This window comes from Akebia trifoliata, chromosome 16 (assembly GCF_017979445.1).
Source record: "Akebia trifoliata isolate Shusen 1 chromosome 16, ASM1797944v1, whole genome shotgun sequence".
Classification (NCBI taxonomy): Eukaryota; Viridiplantae; Streptophyta; class Magnoliopsida; order Ranunculales; family Lardizabalaceae; genus Akebia; species Akebia trifoliata.
Window position 1 is genome coordinate 1,042,576 of NC_141390.1, and position 21,910 is coordinate 1,064,485.

At 34.6% G+C, this 21,910-nt stretch overlaps 1 protein-coding gene and 2 long non-coding RNA genes across 11 annotated transcripts; 2 read left to right on the plus strand and 1 right to left on the minus strand.

Annotated features, from left to right (window-relative positions):
* Positions 1-2,717: 2,717 nt before the first annotated feature.
* On the minus strand, positions 2,718-5,298 carry LOC147382161 (uncharacterized). Its single transcript, XM_086428738.1, has 2 exons — positions 3,061-5,298; positions 2,718-2,955 (listed from the first exon to the last, which is right to left on the minus strand). The coding sequence occupies exon 1, from the start codon at positions 5,149-5,151 to the stop codon at positions 3,703-3,705; it is 1,449 nt and encodes a 482-aa protein (XP_086284864.1). The 5' UTR covers positions 5,152-5,298; the 3' UTR covers positions 2,718-2,955; positions 3,061-3,702.
* A 3,794-nt stretch (positions 5,299-9,092) lies between these two features.
* LOC147382162 (uncharacterized) lies at positions 9,093-15,734 on the plus strand. Of its 6 annotated transcripts, none has more exons than XR_015173595.1 (6): positions 9,093-9,569; positions 10,228-11,435; positions 11,634-11,801; positions 13,936-14,071; positions 14,170-14,314; positions 15,465-15,734. It is a non-coding gene; the product is annotated as an uncharacterized LOC147382162 (long non-coding RNA). The 6 variants fall into 6 exon arrangements; XR_015173596.1 differs by having other exon boundaries at positions 14,180-14,314; XR_015173597.1 differs by having other exon boundaries at positions 10,228-10,308; positions 10,850-11,435; positions 13,936-14,314.
* Positions 15,735-18,107: 2,373 nt separating this feature from the next.
* LOC147382163 (uncharacterized) lies at positions 18,108-21,108 on the plus strand. 4 transcript variants are annotated; one of them, XR_015173713.1, is made up of 7 exons: positions 18,108-18,274; positions 18,361-18,455; positions 20,106-20,226; positions 20,298-20,535; positions 20,601-20,672; positions 20,751-20,912; positions 21,011-21,108. It is a non-coding gene; the product is annotated as an uncharacterized LOC147382163 (long non-coding RNA). The 4 variants fall into 4 exon arrangements; XR_015173712.1 differs by having other exon boundaries at positions 20,106-20,535; XR_015173716.1 differs by lacking the exons at positions 18,108-18,274; positions 18,361-18,455 and adding an exon at positions 19,211-19,479.
* The last annotated feature ends 802 nt before the right edge of the window (positions 21,109-21,910 follow it).

Genomic DNA, 21,910 nt, shown 5'->3' on the forward strand with positions numbered 1-21,910 from the left:
AATGAAAATTTTTTCATATTTTTTTCTGTTCGTTTGGCTTTGTTTCAAGCAAAACAAGTTCGGTTCTGTTTCGGATACTTTCCGAATTGGAAAATGAATCAACTCGCTGTCCCCGGCAGCCGCGCCATTTTGATCGATTGTAAAGCTTGAAATATAAATGCAGAGATAGAGATGTAAAATAAAACTTTGGACAAGTCGAATTCATTCCACAGGGACAGTTTGGATTCAAATGTTCAATCGGTTAAAATAAAAAATAGAGTTAGAAACAGATTTGTTTTAAAACAGAATTGATTTGTTGCACAAATGAAATGAAAATTAACTTGCGATTAAAATTTAAAACAGAAAATAGAGAGTGAAAATCTGAGAGAGAAGGCTTAAAGAAGTCAATCAAACCTTTGCAAATCATCCATAATATAGATTAGTTCTAAGAGATAACTCAATCCATAGAGCAAGTCATTGCTCATGGATCGGAAGGTAGAACAATTGAATCATTGAACGTAATCAAAAGTTATCCATGAAAGTACTAATATAATTTAGATTGCCTAACTTCTCTTCTGGTTTTTCACAGAGCTAGCCATTCTTGAACTTATCTAAGTAATGACTATCTAAGTTGGATCAGAACTATAAGCTAGATTATCTTAATCAGAAGAGAATTTTTAGAAATAATAAACATGTAAACAAAGTAAGAATCTAAAACTATATTAGAGGGATGAATTTGCTCTAACTTTCTTAACTTTTTTAATGAGAATTTAGCCAATCATCGCAAGAATTAAAATTGCAGAAATTAATAAAAAAGCAAAGAACATGGGTGAAGAAGATGATGATCGATCTGAAATTCTTCTTTTATAGTTCTCCAAAGAATTACAAAAATAATGAATGGATCACGGACAAAAAGATGACGTAAATGACCTCATCCTTTTCAAACTTAACACCAAGAAGTTACCTCATTTTTTACTTATATATTCAACCACTTCTTCAATCAATTATCTTTTAACACGTTGTTAACCATCGATTATTTTTCTACGGAAATCTTTTCTTCCCCACAAAAAATCATATTTTGTTCTTGATGTTTGTAGATTGAAGGAGATAGAATCTACAATTTTCTTGTCTTCAATTTTCTATGGTTATGTGCCCATATGCCACATTAAGAGCATCTTAACGAGTCAATTTATCATTAGTCTAAATATTTACTAACAAAAATATTTAGAGGCAGTTAATTTTGTGGCACGCACCAATCAAAGACAAGGATTTTACCAAAATTTGAAGTAGGTTGGCTACTTCAAAGTTTACTTGGGTGAGTTGATTCTAAAGAGTTTAAAGCAATGTAAAAAATCAGACACATCGGAACGAACCAATGGTTCAACCGTACGAGCCATCGGTCCTCATGAATCAATTATTAAATTACAAAAAATTATTTTTATTTGGATTTCTTCATGAAATTAAATTTAAGACTTTGTTGATTGAAAGAAAATAGAAAAGGTCACAAAAATCTTTAATATTTCTGCATTTTTTCATTGATTCATGAAAGAGTGCAGAACTTCTATATATATATTTTTCCTATTTTTAATTTTTATATATTATTAACTAGTTATTATTTCAAATCGATCCGACCGTATTAAACCTCGATTGAACCCTGTTTTGACCATTTGAACAAATATTAGGTTTTTAAAACATTGGTCTAAAGAATTGGGTCCACTTTACCACACAAAAGAAATAATTAAGAGTTTTGGCCAAGTATGATGCGACAAAAAAAGATGCAGACTCCTTGAGAATCACGTCCTAACTCTCATATTTTAAAATTTACACATGGGGTAGTCAGATTATCACCATTTTTGTTTTATTTAAAAAAAAAAAAAAAAACTTCATTAAAAAAATGTTGTCCAGGGCCCTGTTCAAACTATCCGTACTTATTGCCACGACCACCTTCATCGGAGATAAAGATACCAAAGATCACGTGGGTCACCACTCCGACCCTAAAAAATGTGTGAAAATTACATTTTTACCTTTTAAGTAAAAAAAAGAGGTAAATCAAGCAAAATAAATAATTTAGTTTCTTACCAATAAGTGACACCGTTTTGGGCAAATAATACACCTTTTTCAAATGCGAAAATAGTTGACATAGACCTCCATAGTGTTCGAAGCATATCTTAAACAAAATTGGTCATCATCCTATGTTAAGTGGTTAATGCATTCTTCAATTTAAACGACATTACTCGAAATAGAACATTCCTTGCTCTTTGCTTGATTTTATAATGGCAACGAGATCTAGCTATATATCAAATGCTCATTCATTGACAACAACCTTTACTTGTCAGTTGATTCTTAGTAAGGGAAAATTGTCTTTCAGATATACTTTATTTGGGATGGTATACTCAATGCAAACCCCTTACTTTTCCATCCTTCTTTGGTACCACAATAATGTTTGCTATCCCTGATAGATACCTTCCCGAATGAATCTGATTCTAACCAAGCTTCTTATTTCCTTAGTAACTGCTGGAGCTATGCCACCCCAATGAGTATTTGAGTTACAAAATCAGCACTCATAGCTTTGAATTGAAATAATAACTTATATCTTGCTATGTATTATCAATATCTCAGTTCTCATTTTTTTGTTAGCATGGAATCACATTTACCAAATTTAATCGTCAATAAATATTATATAACAGAGAAAATATGAAATGGAGAAAATAAGAGAAGATCCTTGTTAAAACCCCAAACTTTTGTACCTTGATTCCTTATAACTTGAATGATTCTAGATACATGGTTTATTAGGCGTGATACACAATTCTTAGGCATTAAATACCAAGCCTTTCATACATTACAATAGAGAATTACAAGATCTTTCAACAACAACAGATCCTCTATTACAAACACAAAATATTGAAATATAACTAGGGTCTTTGTCACATCATTGCATCTTCTACTCCAAATCCATGGCTTCCACCTCTTCCTCATCTGTTGACGTAAAATGTCAGTAACTAGTACATATGATACATTCGACACATTATACAAGAAGAAATTATTCTAACTGATACTAAATGAAAAAGAAAAAAGATATACCTTTATTGCCTTTAGAATTCCATGAAGTTCAAGCATGCTCTTGAATTTCACAATCTTCAGCTACCTGAAGAGCAATATGCGTGGCTGCATTGCTTTCCAATTGTTCAATACGGTGAGCATCTCTGGATTGACCATGAGGGGTTATCAAGCTAGTGATACCAGTTCCGATAGGAAATGACCAATGAACTTTGCCCTCAAATGGTGCAACCTTGCTTAGTAATTTCAAGGCAAAACGTGCTCTTTCTTCGCTTTGTTCATTGGGGCTCTCAACAATATGCTTGAGTATGGCATGTGAGAGTTGAGACACGAAAAACTGTAACATGTCCACAAATAGTTGTTCGATGTGACCGTATAACTCATCGATTGATGCGCACGGATGGCACTTGATGATAAATTCATTGATGGCATGCACATCATCACGTACAACAAAATTTATCATATCTGGTTCCAATGGTATTTCTTCAATAGTCCCTAGTGTATCATTTAATACTTTCAATTCAGATTGAGATTGAAACCCTCCATCCATAGATCTCATAACAACTTCAGAACAATGTTTCTTTACTGAAAATTTAATGCATTTGTTTTTCTTCCACATATATTTTGCCATCATCCATTTAGCTTTGTTACGGAGATTTCCAGCACTCATTGTCTCGTCGATGAAATAAATGATTTCGAAGCTTCATCTAGGGTGTGAACTAGAGAAGTACTGAGGGAATCTGGAAGTGAAACAATGGCCATTCTAACAAGGAGCACAACTGAAAGACAAGATATTCGGTTCTCTGATGAAACTTGAAGCTTGTTAGTAAGTGACTCTTCAGATGGAGTAGTTTTGCAAAAGAGTTGTAACATATGAATTGGAGAATCAATTTTATATTTCTCGATCAACCTCTTCACATCCTCCTCACTTTTCTTCTGTATCCACCAGATCAATCGACTCCCAGACAAATAGGGTTCTTCTTGTCTCACTAAATCTATGGCTTCACCATTTCTTTGTTTACCAAAGCATTTTTTTCTGCCTCTCATCACATATGTTGCCAACACAGTCACGCAAAAAGGCAATAGAATTACAAATATAAAATCTAAGTACAAAACAATAAAGCCAAATTTCATATTCACAAACAGCCTTAAGGCTTTTAACCTTACTATAATAGCGATATATTTTCCATTCGGCCCTCTTACGTAATGTTCTGCTAGAAGGACAGTAGTGTTGCTCGCCACAGTAAGCCATCTAAAGCCAATTGCTATACAACCTATTGTTATGGTAAGACACTGAGTGACAACCACCATCCATATTGACCATTTATAATCCGAAACTCCATAACCAAACTCCATCGTATTGTTAAGAATGAGGGATCTAATTGCAGCTTGTGACAGAACCACTGTGCAAAGTATGGGAATCACGCCCATAGTCATAGCAGGTGCACTATCACTGATAAACAATTGAGGGTTGTGTCCATAACTAGACACATAAAACAATTTCATTCGATTAATCATACATTCGTTCTCCGAACTTCGTGGGTCACCCTTTTCAAGTTGTTCTTTAACATCATCGAGATAAATATCAGTACCAAGATGATGTCTAACGGTAGAATCCCATAATGCAAGTAGCAAAAGCACCATACAAGACAGGATTATGACATGTTCTACAATGAACGCAAAGATGACCCTAGTAGCCATTTGTATAGCAACATTGACAACAACGGCTATTACATAGATGGTCAGGGAGGCCATGTTGGAAAGACGTTCATAGTGACTCTGGGATCCAACTGAAGGGAAGAAAAACCCTATGGAGATGCATATGAAGACAGTGCCAGTAAGTTTAGATAGTTGATCGTGAGCAGAAGGCATGGAAGTGGTGAGATCTACAGGGAGTTTTGTAGCTATTGCAAGAAGTGTGAGGGTAAGGGAATTGAGTGAGAAGAATCGACATGGTATCCATGGCTTCCTAGAACGCAGTCCATACAACAGATCAAAAATCATAAATAGAAAACATACCGAGGTGGCAGCAGCTGTATATAAGCCAATCAAAGGAATTGGAGAAGAATAATTGTGATCATCAGATGTTACATTCAATCCTGAATGATTCTCCATTTGCCTTTCTTTTGGTTGAACAAGCAAGAAGCAAGTCGTCTTCTTCTTTTGGTTGCCTTTATTTTTTGGATGTATTTTGGTCCATATGAATTGTATATATTATATAAATTTCTATTAAATAAATGTCATTAACGCGTCCTATGAACCTTCCTGCTCACTCAACCAACCTAACATTACATTTTATATTTGATTTTGAAGAAAAAAAAATTAAACAGTGGGCACGAAGGTTCATAGGACGCGTTAAAGAGGGGGGAGGTTAGTTTCAGACATGCCACTGAGTTTTTGTCAATATTAGATATTAATCCTCATGTTTTCAAACTGATGCCATTCCCCTTGACCTTGATCTTGTATCACGGACAAAAAGAAGATGACGTAAATGACCTTGTCTTCAACCTTAAGTCAAAATCTTCTTATTTTTTACCTAGAAAATATGCCACTTTCAAGCTTAACACCAAGAAGGTGCATCGTTTTTAACTTATTCAACCTCTTCTTCAATCTATTATCTTTTAATGCATTGTAAAATATTATTTATTTTTCTATGGAAATATTGTTTATTGTTTATTTAACTTGTTCTTGACGTTTGGAGGAGATAGAATCTTCAATTTTCTTGTCCTCAATATCTTGTAGAAACCCTTGATTTTTTTACCCAAAAGTCCATTAAACTTCCGCTTCTCCAAAAGGCAGTCTTGTTCTTGTGGTTTGAATATTGAAAAAGATGGGATCTTAAGTTTCAGCCTAAAGTAGAAGAAGAGAATGAAAAACTTCATGTTGAGGCTGAAGATGACTGGTTTTGGGGAGAAAATCAGCTAGATGTTGAAAATGATTGCATGTAGGTCATTTATGGTAGTCTCAAAGAGAAGTCATAAGTCAAGGGAAGTATTTCTGATTTACAAAAATATTAGAGAAGACCTTCAACGTGGACATGCCATCAGTTAGGATACTTAGAGAGGATCCGATGTTTGTCATAAATGAGGACTTAACAATGGCCATCATATTATTGTAACCCATCATTCTCGACCATATGCAGACACATATAAGTATTTGTGATAAGGCTTCGATGCAAATAAGTATGCTGCTGCTGATACAAACACTTACAAATACAAATCTAAATTTACAAAATGCAAAAGCATAAGATGGTTGCTAAGACATCTTATTTGAATTATCCTCTGTTTTTTAGGTGGAACTTTGATTCATGCTTTGGTTATTAATAGAGTTGTTTTGCAGCATATTTAATAATTTTGATTTGCTTGTATGGTTTATATAATAGTCTCTAGAATTGGAGTTTCAATTTGATACATTGCTTATAATCTATGTTTAATGGTCGAAAGGTTTATCTTTTGTTGGATAGTTGTAAAGGGCTTATACAGGGTTGAATTTAATAAAAATGAGCGAATTAGTTGTTTTTTTTTTTCTCCATCTATTTTTTTCCGCTGATTTTGATGAGCTGTTATTAATTTTGATAATGAGTGCTTTTATTTGTTTTCTAGTGTTTCTCTAGGCAGTTTTACAAGCTAGCTATGAGGGATTTAGAAAAATTGTACATTGTAGGCTAGTGGCTCAAGATAGAGGATTCGTCATTTATGTTTCCTTCACCAATAATTTGGGTGATGCTACTAGGAATTAGACTTTAAAGGGAGGGGTTTATGGTGAGGTGCATTACCAATGGCCTAGCTAGTGAAACCCTTAACTAGTATGATAATTTGCATTGATTAATTCTAGAATTTTTGGAATTTAGTTTTGAACTAGTTCCGTGGTCAAGGTTGCCTTGAGTTCACAACTGTGGTCACATGTGGGAAATGGGTCTTTGAATTGTGCCAAGAAGCTCACTAGCATGTTTGTGTAAGTCTTAACGAAATGTTTGCCTCATTCCTAAACAAGGGAGTAAGGGATATTTTGGACAGCAAGGGGCAATGTGTTGCGTGGGAAGTTACAAAAAACAATCATTGTTGGGTTTATTTTGTTTTCCAGTTTAGTTTGCTGAGATTTGGAGTTCTGTTCTAAAGTGTAATGGGTTTCTTTTATTTTTTATCTAAACAGAAAAAACATAAGACGGGTGGCCGGTAACCCACAAGGACATAACTCTTCATCGATAGTCATAGGAGGAGTGATGGTAGCGCTCTCATTCCTGAGCTGGCCAAATCCCTCGTAAGTGATGTCATTTTTTGGTCTTTTTTTTTTTTGAAAAAATTACTTATCATCTTAATGTTTTCATTGTTTTGTAGGGTCAATTAAACAGTTTTATTAAAGAAGATCATAACTTTGCCCATAAAGATATCAACCATGATTTTATTTTCATTGTATGTATGACTTATATTATTTAATTTTGATTTTTTATTTACATTTATTATATTAATCATAGTTGTGCATAGGTGTTTAGAAAAGATGGAAAAAAGCAGAGTAAGAGATATGAGGGGGTGGAGTTTCAAAGACTTCATTACGTTATACAACTCGAAATCGAAATTATACGAATAAGTTTGAAAGTGGCATAATTAACTTAACTCAACTAATTCATACACTAATGAAATATAAGAAGAAAAAGAAGAAAAACAAGCACAAGAAGAAAAAAATCATCTACATTTAAAGTTGGAGGTCTTTCTACTCAGGTAAGATGTAAAAAATACTTTAACTTTGGAGATTCTTTAATTAATTTTTCATTAATATTTAATTCATATAAATGATGGATTTCAACTTCCATATCTAATGATAAACAATAATTCTATTCTATAGGCGACATCAGATTCCACAGTTCTTAATAGGCGAGAAGGTAAAGAAATAGTATCAGAAGCATTACCATCATTGAATAATGGTAGAAAATACTTATTGATGAATTTTAGAAGGAATGTGATCTACGCCAAAGGAGAACTAGTAGATCCTGAGAAGCCAAATAAGGAGTATTATTCGATTTGTATCGATGAGATCATTGACTCTTTGGCCAAGCTAATGGATAAAACTAAATCCTAAGGGACTTTACTTGATATTCTTTGTAATGAGGTGATTAGATGGCCTAGGAATCACTATCAAGAAAATATGTCATTTTCAAACTTAACATCAAGAAGGTACCTCGTTTTTCACTTATATATTCAACCTCTTCTTCAATCAATTATCTTTTAACGCATTGTAAACCATTGTTTATTTTTCTATAAAATCTATTCTTCTCTACAAAAATTCATATTTTCTTCTTGATGTTTAAAGGTTGAAGGAGATATAATCTTCAATTTTCTATGGTTTTGTGCACATATGCCACTTTAAGAGCGTCTTAGCGAATCAATTTATCATTAATCTAAATATTTATTAACAAAAATATTTAGATGCATAGGATTAATTTCGTGGCACACATCAATCAAAGACAAGGATTTCACCAAAATTTGAAGTAGGTTGGCTACTTCAAAGTTTACTTGGGTGAGTTGGCTCTAAAGAGTTTAAAGCAATGTAAAAAATCGGACACACCGAAATGAGCCAAAGGTTCAACCGTACGAACCTTCAATCCTCATGAACCAGTTATTAAATTACAAAAAAAAAATTATATTTTTATTCGGACTTCTTCATGAAATGAAATTTAAGACTTTGTAGATTTAAAGAAAATAGAAAATGTTACCAAAATCTTTAATGTTTCTGCATTTTTTCATTGATTCATGAAAGAGTCTAGAAATTATATAAATATATATATTTCAAGGGACATATGAGGAGATTTTTTGTCTAATTGATACATATGATACATTCGACACATTATACCAGAAGAAATTATTCTAATTGATATTAAATCAAATAGAAAAAAGATATACCTTTATTGCCTTTAGAATCCCATTAAGTTCAAGCATGCTCTTGAATTTCACAATCTTCTGCTACCTGAAGAGTAATATGTGTGGCTGCATTTCTTTCCAATTGTTCAATACGGTGAGCATCTCTGGATTGAACATGAGGGGTTATCAAGCTAGTGATCACTACGTAAAAACCTCAAAATTTGACATAAAAAAATGTTGGGCCTGGCCCGACGTATTTTTGAGCCCAAATTTGACGGCTAGCAGACCACGAATTTCATTTTTTTTTCTCCCATTAAACAGCTATTGGGACTCTCCTTTCTCTGTTACTCTGTCCCTCTCGGTCGCTCTCGATCGATTTCTCTTGATCTCATCTTTCGTAGTCTCTGATCTCTCTCTTCTTTGATTTCATCTGATCGCTCGATCTCATCTTTCTTTGTCTCTGATCTCTCTCTCTCCCTCCCTCGATCTCATCTCACCCTCTGATCTCTCTCTCTCTCTCTCTCTCTCTCTCTCTCTCTCTCTCGTCTTTTTGGTTCTCTCGAATTGATCTCTCTCTGTCTCTGATCTGTCGAAGTGATTTCTCAATCTATCAACATTGGAACGATGGAGAGAAGAAGGAGCCATTCACCTCTTGAAATTTCTCTGTTTATCTTTAAGGTGAGTCGATCTCTCTTCTCTCTCTGGTTGGTGGATCCGGAACACTATTCTGATTGTTGAAGATGAGATCTAGGGTTTTTTTATTCTACAAAATATATCCATTTTGGTTTTCTATTTTTCAAATGTGTTAATATTGCACAATGAAACAAAATCTAAGAACAAATAAAAATTTGATAATACATCCCAATGATTTTAGAGATTTGAATATTGTTCTGGTTTATTTCCTAAATATTGTTTCGTATTTTTTGGAAAATTTGCTTGTGCTGCCCTTAACCAATGTTTCAGAGCTTCTTGCTGTTACAGGGGGACATGAATATTCAATCAATGTGGGAAGGACAATCTTCATTGATTGAATATTCTTGTCTCTGATCTAATAGATGTAACTTTTCAAATCAATTTCGAGCCAAAACCTGAATTCATCATAGAAAGCTTTGGACTTCTTTGATATTTCTTGAAGGAACATAGCAATCAGGTTAGTAATTTTTTTCTCCCATAAAAGAATTGATACCATTAGACTTGATGGTCATTGTTTTGATTTATAGTTTTCACCTTTGTATATGGATATCATTAGGATTTGGCATACTTCCAGCAATATAATTTACCTAAGAGCATCCATTATTTTGGTGTGCATGAGCATTAGTATTGCATTTGCTTTCAGGTCTGCTTGTGGGCATAACGCACAGGTAGCAATGCTTGTAAGTGCTGCAAAGATATGGAAGAGTCGTGAAAAAATCTAAAGGTTTGACTTTGATTAATTACATACCTCATTTCTCTTTAGTAGATTTCAACATAAAATGCCTTTCTAACCATTTGTTTGTCAATTCCCAATAAAAACACATAATTTCATGACTAGAGAAGTCGATTGAGATAGTTTGAGCATGTATAACAAAGAGTTATGATGGAACCAATGAGAAAGAAAACTTTAGTTTGATAGGAAATGTGAAGGTTATATTTGATTTGAGGTAGGATGAAAATATTTAGAACATAAATCTTAAGAAAAGATATAGAAATAGATACAATTAAATGGCGAAAACAAGGTTCTCCAAATCATCGTGATAAATTTGCATTTTTTTTTTCTGTTTTGGGTGTCTTGTTATACAATACTCAATTGTCGGATCCATATTGACTATTGGAGCAATGATTGGTACGATCACGAGTGGGTCTATTACTAATTTCATCGGTCATAAAGGAGTAAGAAGAGCACAACAGTAACAATATCTAACATACTTAGTATTTTTTGGATCACAAAATTTTAATTTTGTTTCATGGAGTGGAAACAGGCCATGAGAACTGCAGTTGCTTAAAGTGTTGCAGATTGGCTTGCCATATACTTTGCTAAGGTTTGCTTCATCTATCTTAATTCCTTTTAACTTTGAAAATGCTTGGAAGATGGAATTAAGCATATCATCTCCTTAAATGACCTTAAAAGGGAGTTTTGTACTCAACCTTGTTGGAAGACTTTCAACGGGATATGCGATGGGTTTCTTTATCCTTGTCTCCAAGCCAAGTTACTGAATGTAGTTGACATTTCTTATAGAGGTGAAAGTGGTTCCAATCAGGCTATCGAGCTGTCCTCGAATATTTTATCCAATGTGAAGTTCGTCCAAGAGAAACGCTTAATTGGGAAATACTTTGAGGAAATCAGCCAGGACATGGGGAAGTATGTCTTCGGTGGGAAAATCTTGATATTAACAAGTATGTGTTGAAGAACAGCAGCGTTACAACACATGGCAGAGACCAACTTTAAGGTCTTTGCTCGCTCTCATGTTTATTTTCTTTTTCCAATGGGTTGAACAACCCAGGCCTGTCTAGCCGCTCTCATGTTCCAACTTTTGGCTGTAATGGCAGAGAGCAACATTGGGGATGGTACGTGGTATCATTGTTGTCTCTAGTTTTTCATCAATTATATGTATCAAACTTCACATATGTAGATTTATCTTTGTTTCCAATTATGTTGGACTACTTATTTTGTTCTTGAATTTGGCCTAGTTATTCATGCTCATTTTATTGAAAATATACACATTATTATAAGTTAGATTGTTGATCAAAATGGACTTTAATCAGATGGACAGAACATCTATACTTGGAGATACCATAGATTACGTGAAAGAACTACTAGAGAGAATCAAGAATTTACAAGATGAAATTGAAGTGGGTTCAAATCAATTGAACGTAATGGGCATCTTGAAGGATTTAAAACCAAATGAAATCCTCATCAGGAATTCCCCCAAGGTATGATTTCTGATCTAAATATTAAAGACCCCCTCGGGGAATGTGGAATCGATTTATACCCAATTTATGTGCAATTTGATGTGGAATGGGAAAAAAAGCATTATGGGGGTTTTATGGAGTCACTATGCCTAGGAAGCATCCTCATTATACTCTTGTTAAATATAAAGCTTCTGACAATTAGTAGATTAAGGTTCAAGACTATTATATAACTAGCTTTAAACTCAAGTTTCTTTTTAAAAACTTATTGGTGCGTGCTAAACAAGTATTCCTGCTATAGTTAATTGAAAAACTTTGCTCCATCTTTTATTTTTATTTTTAAAATTTTCTTGCTAAGTAACAATGTGTTATATATTTAGAAATGTGACATCAAGAAGACAAGAACATAGTTTCCAATATACAGAAAAGTCATGTACACCATTTTAGCTTGAGAATCCACTTGACCACTTTCATCTCATAATGTGAGAGAAGATAATAAACCACCCTCTCGCCAACTCCCTGATATGGTATGGTAGATGCAATAAGCTGTATGGATTGTTGTGCTATACTTTGCCATACACTTTCAACTTTTGCTTTGTTACATCAGGTACCCTCTAAAACAATCAAAAAGAAAAAAACAAAACAAACAACCCATACCTTATGTCTTCTAGTAAACACCAATTACCTCACTCTTGCTACTGCTTTGTGGAACTAAGTTGAACACCCCCACACCCTAGTTGACTTCCTAGCCTTCTATCTCTTCAAACCCCTAAAAACCAGCAACTAGTTTATTTGCATGGGTTATGGAGAGTCTTATTTCTATATGTACTACTCTAATGACTTTCTTTTTCTCTCATCCAATTAGAGGGCCTTATTGGATTTCTCTATCTATGTTTCTAATCTATGAATGTCATTATATAAAGGAAAAATTACTTAACACAACCTAACATATAGGGTAATCTTGCTAAATGCCCCAACCTTTAGGCCACAACTATTAATGTAATTAGTAATTTATTTTAGCGAAATTCTTGCTCACCTTAAAAAATGTCAACATAAATGTCTCCATTTGTATCGTTGTCAGTGTGTGTCAACATGACCAAAACAGTTGGATTTATAATGTTCTTTCAGGCAGGTCAGCCCCCAATTGTGTACAAACATTCAATTAGATTTCCGTAAAAACAGTTGTATTTCTAGTGTTGGGCATGTTGTTTGGAAGGGTAACAGTTCTTCTTACTGAAATGATTTTATCATTTTTTTTCTTCTAGAGATTGGACAGGAGCAAGTCACTTAGCATGTGTAGCATTAAGTGATAGTTTCATCCTATATCTGTTTGCATTTCAAAAATGCATCTACTAGCTTGGTGTTGTGGCGTTGTAGTTTGTTTACTGTATAAAATACTATGTAGTTTAATTGTTGAGTTTGGCATGTTCCAAGCATTGGATACCTTCAACACTGCAGTTGTGTCTCCTATCTATTATGCCATATTCACTTCTCTCTCAATTTTTGCAAGTGTCATAATGTTTAAGGTAAATACTGATGAACTCATACACTACACCAATATATATAGAGTTGGTCTATCCTTATTCCTTATTCTTACTTCCCAAGTAGGAGACCCATATAGGTCATATATTGACTTTGGACCACACAGTGAATTATGCTCAACACGATGATATTTGTCACAACATATATATTAGCAAATTCTAATTTTTTTTGTGTAAAAAGGGTTTTCCTAAGCAATGGGTTAAATGAAAAATACAGATTTTTCAACTCCAAGTCAGCTTTTCACTAGTCTTGGAATGTCAAAATGAATTGCACGTTTTTGTTGATCGCCTCTAAGGTATGGAGAAAACCCAAACTACACCTAGGAGATTTCCTAGATTGAAAATCACCTGATCAGGTGATCCTAACCAAACTCTTGTCTAGTATTTTGATATTTCATTGATGGGTAACCATCAGGTCAGGTTGCTTATTTTTTGGTATGTGATCATTGGGGTTGGGTGTATAGAGTGGTGGGTCACAACCCCCCTGCATATGTGCTACACTTATAAAAGTTCCTGGGAGGAGTTCTGCTGCTTCCTTTTGGTTGTTCATCTTGACACAACTATTCCTGTTTGAAAAATCCAACCATGATGTTAAAGAGCTATTTTTTTCCCGTTAGCGAACGAGCCAAAACCTGGGGGTTGGATACAATGCTCCAGAGTGCACAAAGCCATCGGCATATACACTGAAGAGTGACGTCTACAGTTTTGGGTGGTTATGCTGGAGCTTTTGACGGGTCGGATGCCTCTTAATAGGTGCAACTAAGATTCAGCTTTAACTTAGCCTATCTATTCCAACACTTAGATTCTGATTAGTGTTGATGCTTCCTTTTCCTTTTCAATTCAAAACCAAGAACCGAGCAGTCTCTAGTCCGGTGGGCCACACCACAACTTCATGATATCGATGCATTGGCAAAGATGGTGGATCCTACTTTACGCGGGCTTTACCCACCCAAGTCACTATCTCGATTTGTTGATGTCATTGCTCTGTGTGTCCAGGTATGAAATGCTCCATCGTTTTGGTACATTGTCTCCTATTATTCTTGACTCTTAACCATCTCTTACTAGAGGGGATATGGCCCTCAAAAGGTCTTGTGAATAACCAATTGGTTAACAAATCTTGGATATTTCCTCTTTTCCTTGAGAACAATATTTTTTAGGAAAGATTTTTGAAGCTTCCCTGGAGGTCTTCATTGTCACAGTCTGTTGTACCCAGGTACAGCTGGGACACAGTCCAGGCATGTCATAGACAGTGTTGGACATGGGTATGCCTTCTTTAGAAAAGTCTTAGAAAATCAAAGTCTACAAAGATTTTCTCTCTGTCATCGCCTTGCAAACCTCGACTGTGAGTTTACTAATAGGCAGAGTTTTCTAATTTAATTAATTAGACAAAGTACCCAGATTTAATTGCTGCTTTTATAAATAAAAAAAATGCCAACACCATTGGATTGGAACTGGGACATCTCATTTAACAAAATTGTTCTAGAGTTTTCTTATCGAGGTTAGTTTCCTTTTATTGTATTTTTATTTATAACATAAATTACTGTTATAAAACTATTTGACATTCTTCAAAGTAGTATATTTTTTTTATTGTGTTTTGAATACTATTACAGAATGTACATATAGTTGGGGGACATACCACTTATTGCGACATGGACAAAGGAAATGTTTTCACCGTTCCTTCAAAATAAATAATTAAAAGTCTATTGGAACATATTAGAAGCTTAATATTAGATGTCACGATCATTATAAGCTCTGATGTAAGAATTTAGATATATCTTAAGATTTGAGTGCCTTTTTGATTGGCTAAACTTTCTTTCATTTAATATTAGAGTTCTAAATCCATGCTTATACTAAGCAATGCCATAACTTTAGCAATATATGTTGTTGTGTGCCTTCTCTAGTCAGAATAACTACTACTTCATAGCTTAACAATATTCTCAAGATTCTACAACCCACCTCTCAATAAATTTTATTTATATAAAACAAAAATCCTACATCATCCAATTTCTGCATTTACAATCTGTTTTCAGACTTTTGTCCACAGTCTAGAAGCTTACTATTAAATGGCATATGATTGTTATAGTCTAGTTATGTTCTTCTATTACTTTGGGTTGATATTTCAATATATTAAATCTTTTTCATGTAGGTACGAGAGCGCTGTAAGGATTTCTTTCAGAACAGTAGCAACGTGGGGGAAATCCAAACCTTGAGGAAAATAAGAGGACCGATAGAGCGAGAGTGCTAGAAGAGATCAAGGGCATCACGACTATTTGCTTCTAACTGTGTTTTATTTCTAAACAATTATGTGACAATTATGTGACGTAATTTCATTTGAAACTGCCCAATTGCTTCAATTAGAGCTTGTTTAGTAATGAAATTTCAATATATAATATGAATTTTGAGTTGTTTTGTTTAATTTGGAGTTTGTTTTATGATTTTTGTTTTGTTTGTTATTTTTCTGATATTTTTTTATTATTATTTCATTTATTGTGATTGGTGAATTAGAGGACCGCCTATTGTTTGTTAAACCTCTATATTCGACGGTCATATTCTTTGAAATTTTTTTTTTTAAGCCCATTCTACAAGAAAAAATTTGATAGTTCAGGGCCGTCAAAAAAAAAATTCTACAAGAGAATATTTGACAAGCATATTTGACGGGAGGGTCCGTCAAATTTCTCAAAATTTGACGGGCTAAGACCGTCAAATATGGGCTTATTTCACATAGTGGATACCAGTTCCGATAGGAAATGACCAATGAACTTTGCCCTCAAATGGTGCAACCTTGCTTAGTAATTTCAAGGCAAAACTTGCTCTTTCTTCGCTTTGTTCATTGGGGCTCTCAGCAATATGCTTGAGTATGGCATGTGAGAGTTGAGAGAAGAAAAACTGCAACATGTCCACAAATAGTTGTTCGATGTGACCGTATAACTCGTCGATTGATGCGCACGGTCGGCACTTGATGATAAATTCATTGATGGTATGTACATCATCACTTACAACAAAATTTATCATATCTGGTTTCAATGGTACTTCTTCAATAGTCCCAAGTGTATCATTTAATACTTTCAATTCAGATTGAGATTGAAACCCTCCATCTATAGATCTCATAACAACTTTAGAACAATGTTTCTTTACTGAAGATTTAATGCATTTGTTTTTCTTCCACATATATTTTGCCATCATCCATTTAGCTTTGTTACGGATATTTCCAGCACTCATTGTCTCGTCGATGAAATAAATGATTTCGAAGGCTTCATCTAGGGTGTGAACTAGAGAAGTACTGAGGGAATCCGGAAGTGAAACAATGGCCACTCTTACAAGGAGCACAACTGAAAGACAAGATATTCGGTTCTCTGATGAAACTTGAAGCTTGTTAGTAAGTGGCTCTTCAGATGGAGTAATTTTGCAATAGAATTGTAACAAATGAGTTGGAGAATCAATTTTATATTTCTCGATCAACCTGTTCACATCCTCCTGACTTTTCTTTTGTATCCAACTGATCAATCCGCTTCCAGACAAATAGGGTTCTTCTCCCACTAAATATGTGGCTTCACCATTTCTTTGTTTACTAAAGCATTTTTTGCTTCCTCTCATCACACATGTTACCAACATAGTCACGCATAAAGGCCATAGAGTTACAAAGATAGTCTCTAATAACAAAACAATAACGCCAAACTTCATATTCACAATCAGCCTCAAGACTTTTAACCTTGCTATAATAAGGATATAATATCCATTCGGCTCCTTAGAGATACCGAACTTCCTTGTAATTTGGATGGGTGAAGGTAGTTGGCTCCAAGGGAGGCCGAACGTCCTTTAGATTTTATAGGTTGTAGGGGTCGGACAATATAGAGGCCGAACCTCCTTTAGGCATGGTTAAAGGGTCGGATCCCTTTTGACCAAACCAATTGGGGTATGGGTCGGACCTTTGGTACTTGGTTAATCGGGTTTGGATCGTGTTGAACCGGATCCGAATGTCTTGATTTGGCAACTTTACTAATTCAAATGTTGGAGGCTCTTAAGATTGTCGTCCAAACACTCTCAAACTATCATTTGGAAGATCATGAGTTCATAATTTTATAGGAATTCGTTTACCTAATGTTTGTAAATTCATATGCACTACATATATGAATTTGATTTAATCACATATACTCTCAAACTACTTTTATTTGGCGTATAATTTAATATTTGTTATTTTTTTAGGATGCCAAAAACATCTATCTTTTGACATTTCTTAGACAATCAATTGATTTTCTTCCTCAAAGCACATGCCATTTGGTCTCTGCTATTTGAATCCAAACATTGAGCTTGACTCTTTTGATAATCCCTATGTCATGCTGAGAAGAGACATAAAGAATATTCAATTGTCAAGTCCAACTCTTTTTTCCATGAAAAATGTCCAAACCAAAGGTTTTTTGAACCCTAGTGTATGTTGAACTCCTCGCTTGAGATCATAAGAAGCGAAATGAACATTTTGTCGAGGTCAATGGGCTATTTTCAATCACAAATATTGATCTTGCTGTTTTTTATGCTATAAATAAAAGTGATATATTTTTAAAAAGAAACTTGAGTTCTATAGCAACAGATTTTTTCGGTCATTGTAGCCCAATCTATAGTGGTACAACAAAAATAGTAACTTTTAGTGACCCATTTTCAGCGGTGGCCAAAATAGGTATCACTATGGAACACAGTCTGCGCGCGAAAAAACGAAATTTCGCAAAAAAAACCTCTCGCCCTCTCCCTGTATAAGCATATTTTGTGAAAACCACTCACACTCTCCGAAGCTCGAAACCCTAAATTCATCTCCTTCAGATTCCAATTGGCCTCAACTCTCATCAACTTGGCCAATCTTTACTCCTCTTGAGGTTTCTCTCTAAAATCTGACGAACTTCGAACTCGCACTTTTCTCATCAAACAAAGATCTCAATCAAACCAACCAATTCACCCTCCTTTAAGGTTAGGCTTTCTTACTTTCTTCTTCTTCTTCATTGGTTTTTATTTTTAATTTTTTTGAATTTTAATAATGTTAGTTTGAATTTCAGGGATTCGGAGATCGTAAAGAAGGTAGATTCGATGAAAAATGAGGTATCGACTTCTAATGCTTCAGTTTGCGATGCCTCTGTTTCGTCTGATGATGGTGATTTTTCTTGGTTTAATTTCATGTCTTTTGTTTTTTATTTCTTTTTTTTTATTGATCTCTAGTTCTTTCGATTGATGAACTTCGATAATATACTTGTGTATGAAAATTCTTATTGTTGTTTCATGATTTTGATTTTTTTGGTGGAAATTTTACTTTGTGATTGCTAGACTCATTGATAATCCTTGTTATAAATTTGTGTGTGTGTGTATAAGCTAGACTTGAACTCATGACACAAAAATGCATTGTAGTATGTCAACCAAACCAAGCCATAGGTCCAAAGCCTTCCAGTGGGAGCAAGTCAGACCATCAACGAAGTAAGAAGATAGTAAGCCTCCCCGTATGGAGATGCGGTTGGTTTTCACAGGGGGAACGGTTGGTTTCAACCATTTGGCAGAATTTTTGGGGATTCTGTCCCAGTTATCATAGTTTGTGTGGTTAAGGCCCCATCCGGGTATTATAGCCGCCTCCCATTTCCACAACATCCAGTAGAGACCAATAGATGTACCCTTTCACTTGCACACCCTCCCTGTTACACCCAAAAATTAAAATTAAAAGAAAAAAAACACCTTAGATTAATAATTCTATCTTCAACATCTGTAAACTAATTCATTATTTCTATGTTCTTGATCCATTAATGCCTCTGTCTAAAATGTTCGATCAGTTGCATACTGTATGTTTGATTAATCAATCAGTCTACTAATTGAATGGCTCAGATGGTACAAAAGAATTTCAATTAAGGGTCTGGGGCTTACTTCATTGCTTCAAGAATTGCCTTGAGATGGTGAATGATGAAAATAGTTCGATAATTATCGAATGTTACTGATGTTGATTCAGAATCATCAGCAACACCTGTATTTAGCATTGAAAATTCTCTAGTCAGAAACATAAAGGTTGTTCTGATCCAACCCGTTTATATGCAGATCATCAAGGAATCATGATACATGTCTGAATACCACATGATACCAACCATTATCAGTGATGTGAATACCACATGATACCAACCATTCTCAGTGATGTAAAGGTAGTTCTGTTAAACATGAACCTATCAAATATGTATTCTTTTAAATATGAGGGGCTACAGCTTTCATTTTTTTTTTAGAAAAAAGAATTTCTCTTGTATGGGCCTGTAGAAATCATTATTGGTTGAAATGATTTTGTTTTTCAAAATTGGTTATATGCCAAAAGCAATTGTAATAGAAGTATTTTTTGAAGAATGTTTACCAACCAATTTCAAGACGTTTATTCGACCAATGGACCGAACAATCCAGGCCTCACTGCTTGCTCTTATGCTCCAACTCTTGGCTGTAATGGTGGTGACTGACATGTCGGATGGCATGTAGTATCATTGTCGTCTCTAGTTTGTCATCAATTATCCATTAGAGAATTCAAATATGGTATGTTTTGTGTTATTAGATCATACTTTGTATACTCTTGACAACGCATTTGACACAAAGAAAAACTTGCCAATTTGATTAAGTATATGTCATTGTTATGCCAGACATTTTGCTGAATCGGAGTCTTGACTCCGAAGAGAATCCCATTTTATCTTAAGATCTAATCAATGATCCATACTTGGCTTTGATTGATCCAATTCAGTTTTATGTGACTAGGCTTATAGTGTACACTCTTTTGCTTCTCCTTGTATAGTTGCTGCTCTAAACTCCTTGAAGGATGTATGGGAGAACACTTCACCAAATTGGGTGGGTTCAGATCCTTGTGGTGATGATTGGGTGGGAATCCGCTGCAACAAATCACGTGTTATCTACATGTAAGTGCTTGTTATATTTAATCTTCCATTTCAAATACTTGAAATTCTGACCCAAATCAATTTCATCTCAGACAATTATCGACTATGGGACTGAAAGGTCAGTTGTCCGGAGATATTCAGACTTGTCCTGTATGTCTTCTCTTTGTAGTTCACTTTCTTCCCTTGTAAAAGAAGACTAATTCTATTTTAATTTTTCCGAATAAATTCATATCTGATTACCGATTGTTCCATGTAGGGATCCATCTTACAAAAGGGTCTTACGTGTCCTATTCCACAAACAATTGGGAGTTTAAAGAAACTGTCAAACTTGTGAGAAAATCGTGATGTTTACTTCAAATTCTTTAATAGTTCTAGTTAGTTTTCGTTGCATTTAGAATCTTGGTTGGTTGTGGTTTCTCTGGTCCAATCCCAGACTCGATAGGCTCTCTATCACAACTTATATTTTTGTAAGATTTCAACTTTAGTACTAGTTTTTTTCTTGGTATATTATTCTTAACCTACCTACATATTGCGATTCCATGCAGATCTCTAAATTCTAATAGCTTTAGTGGAAATATACCTCCTTCAATAGGTAAGCTATCTACTCTTTTTTGGTTGGATCTGGCAGACAACAAGCTTACTGGAACCATTCCCGTCTCTCGTGGGAATATTCCTAGTCTGGATTTGTTACGCAACACCAAGCACTTGTATGTATTAAGCCTTCTCTGTTCGGAATAATTTATTTCTCTTATTAGTTTTTTGTAGATGATAATTCTGATTTTCATTTTTGGTTCGTTCTTGACAGTCATTTCGGAAAGAATCTACTCTCTGGTCCCATCCAACCTAAACTTTTCAGCTCAAACATGGCTCTCATACATGTATAAGTTACTTTGAAATGGCTTGCCAGATCCATTTGTTTGTTTTTAACGTGAATGGATGTGCTACTGTTTTTCGTTACCATACCTAATCTAACAGGCATGTACCTCCTCAACTACATGCAAGTATGAAAAACTTTACAAATAATATCGAGATAAATATACTACAAGAGTGGAAGAAAAAAAGATTATGTCCTAACCCAAAAAAATATTACATCTATAGCGACGGTAATAAAATTAATTAGCGGCGGTTTTTGACCGTCACTATAAGGCTTAATATGGTTTTTAGCGACGCCGCCTATAGTGGCGTTACACGTGGCCATCACTACTAATAATAGCGACGGTTTTTTGATATTTGCGACGGTTTTTGACCCCCCGCTAAAAACCTAAAATTTTGTAATGCAAAAAATATGCCTTCAAATCTCTACAAACCGAAAATATTACAATTCATTAAATCTCTAGCAATGGAATATATCATTGTGCAAATGGCATCCATAACTAACTATATGTCTATCGAGTTAGTTTTGGACCTTAAAGTGGTAGAAAATTCAGTCACTATTTATAAACACTAGGTGAAAATTGGAAAATTCGACATGAAAATTTGACGGGCCAAGGCCCACGAATTTTAGAAACTGAATTTTGACTATCTAGGACCATCTAAATTCTTGATGTTCCCCGGATTTGATGGCTTAGAGCTGTCGAATTTGTCTCATCCTTCATTAATTTGACAGTTTCGACCCGTCGAAAAACAAAATTTTGACAACGAAAAATTCGACACCAATTTGACCTCTTGGTCCGTCGAATTTTATGAAATTTGACAGCCTAAGGCC

Bases quoted from the DNA above. Each gene is read 5' to 3' on its own strand.
- LOC147382161 (XM_086428738.1), bottom strand. From the start codon at position 5,151: ATGGAGAATCATTCAGGATTGAATGTAACATCTGATGATCACAATTAT.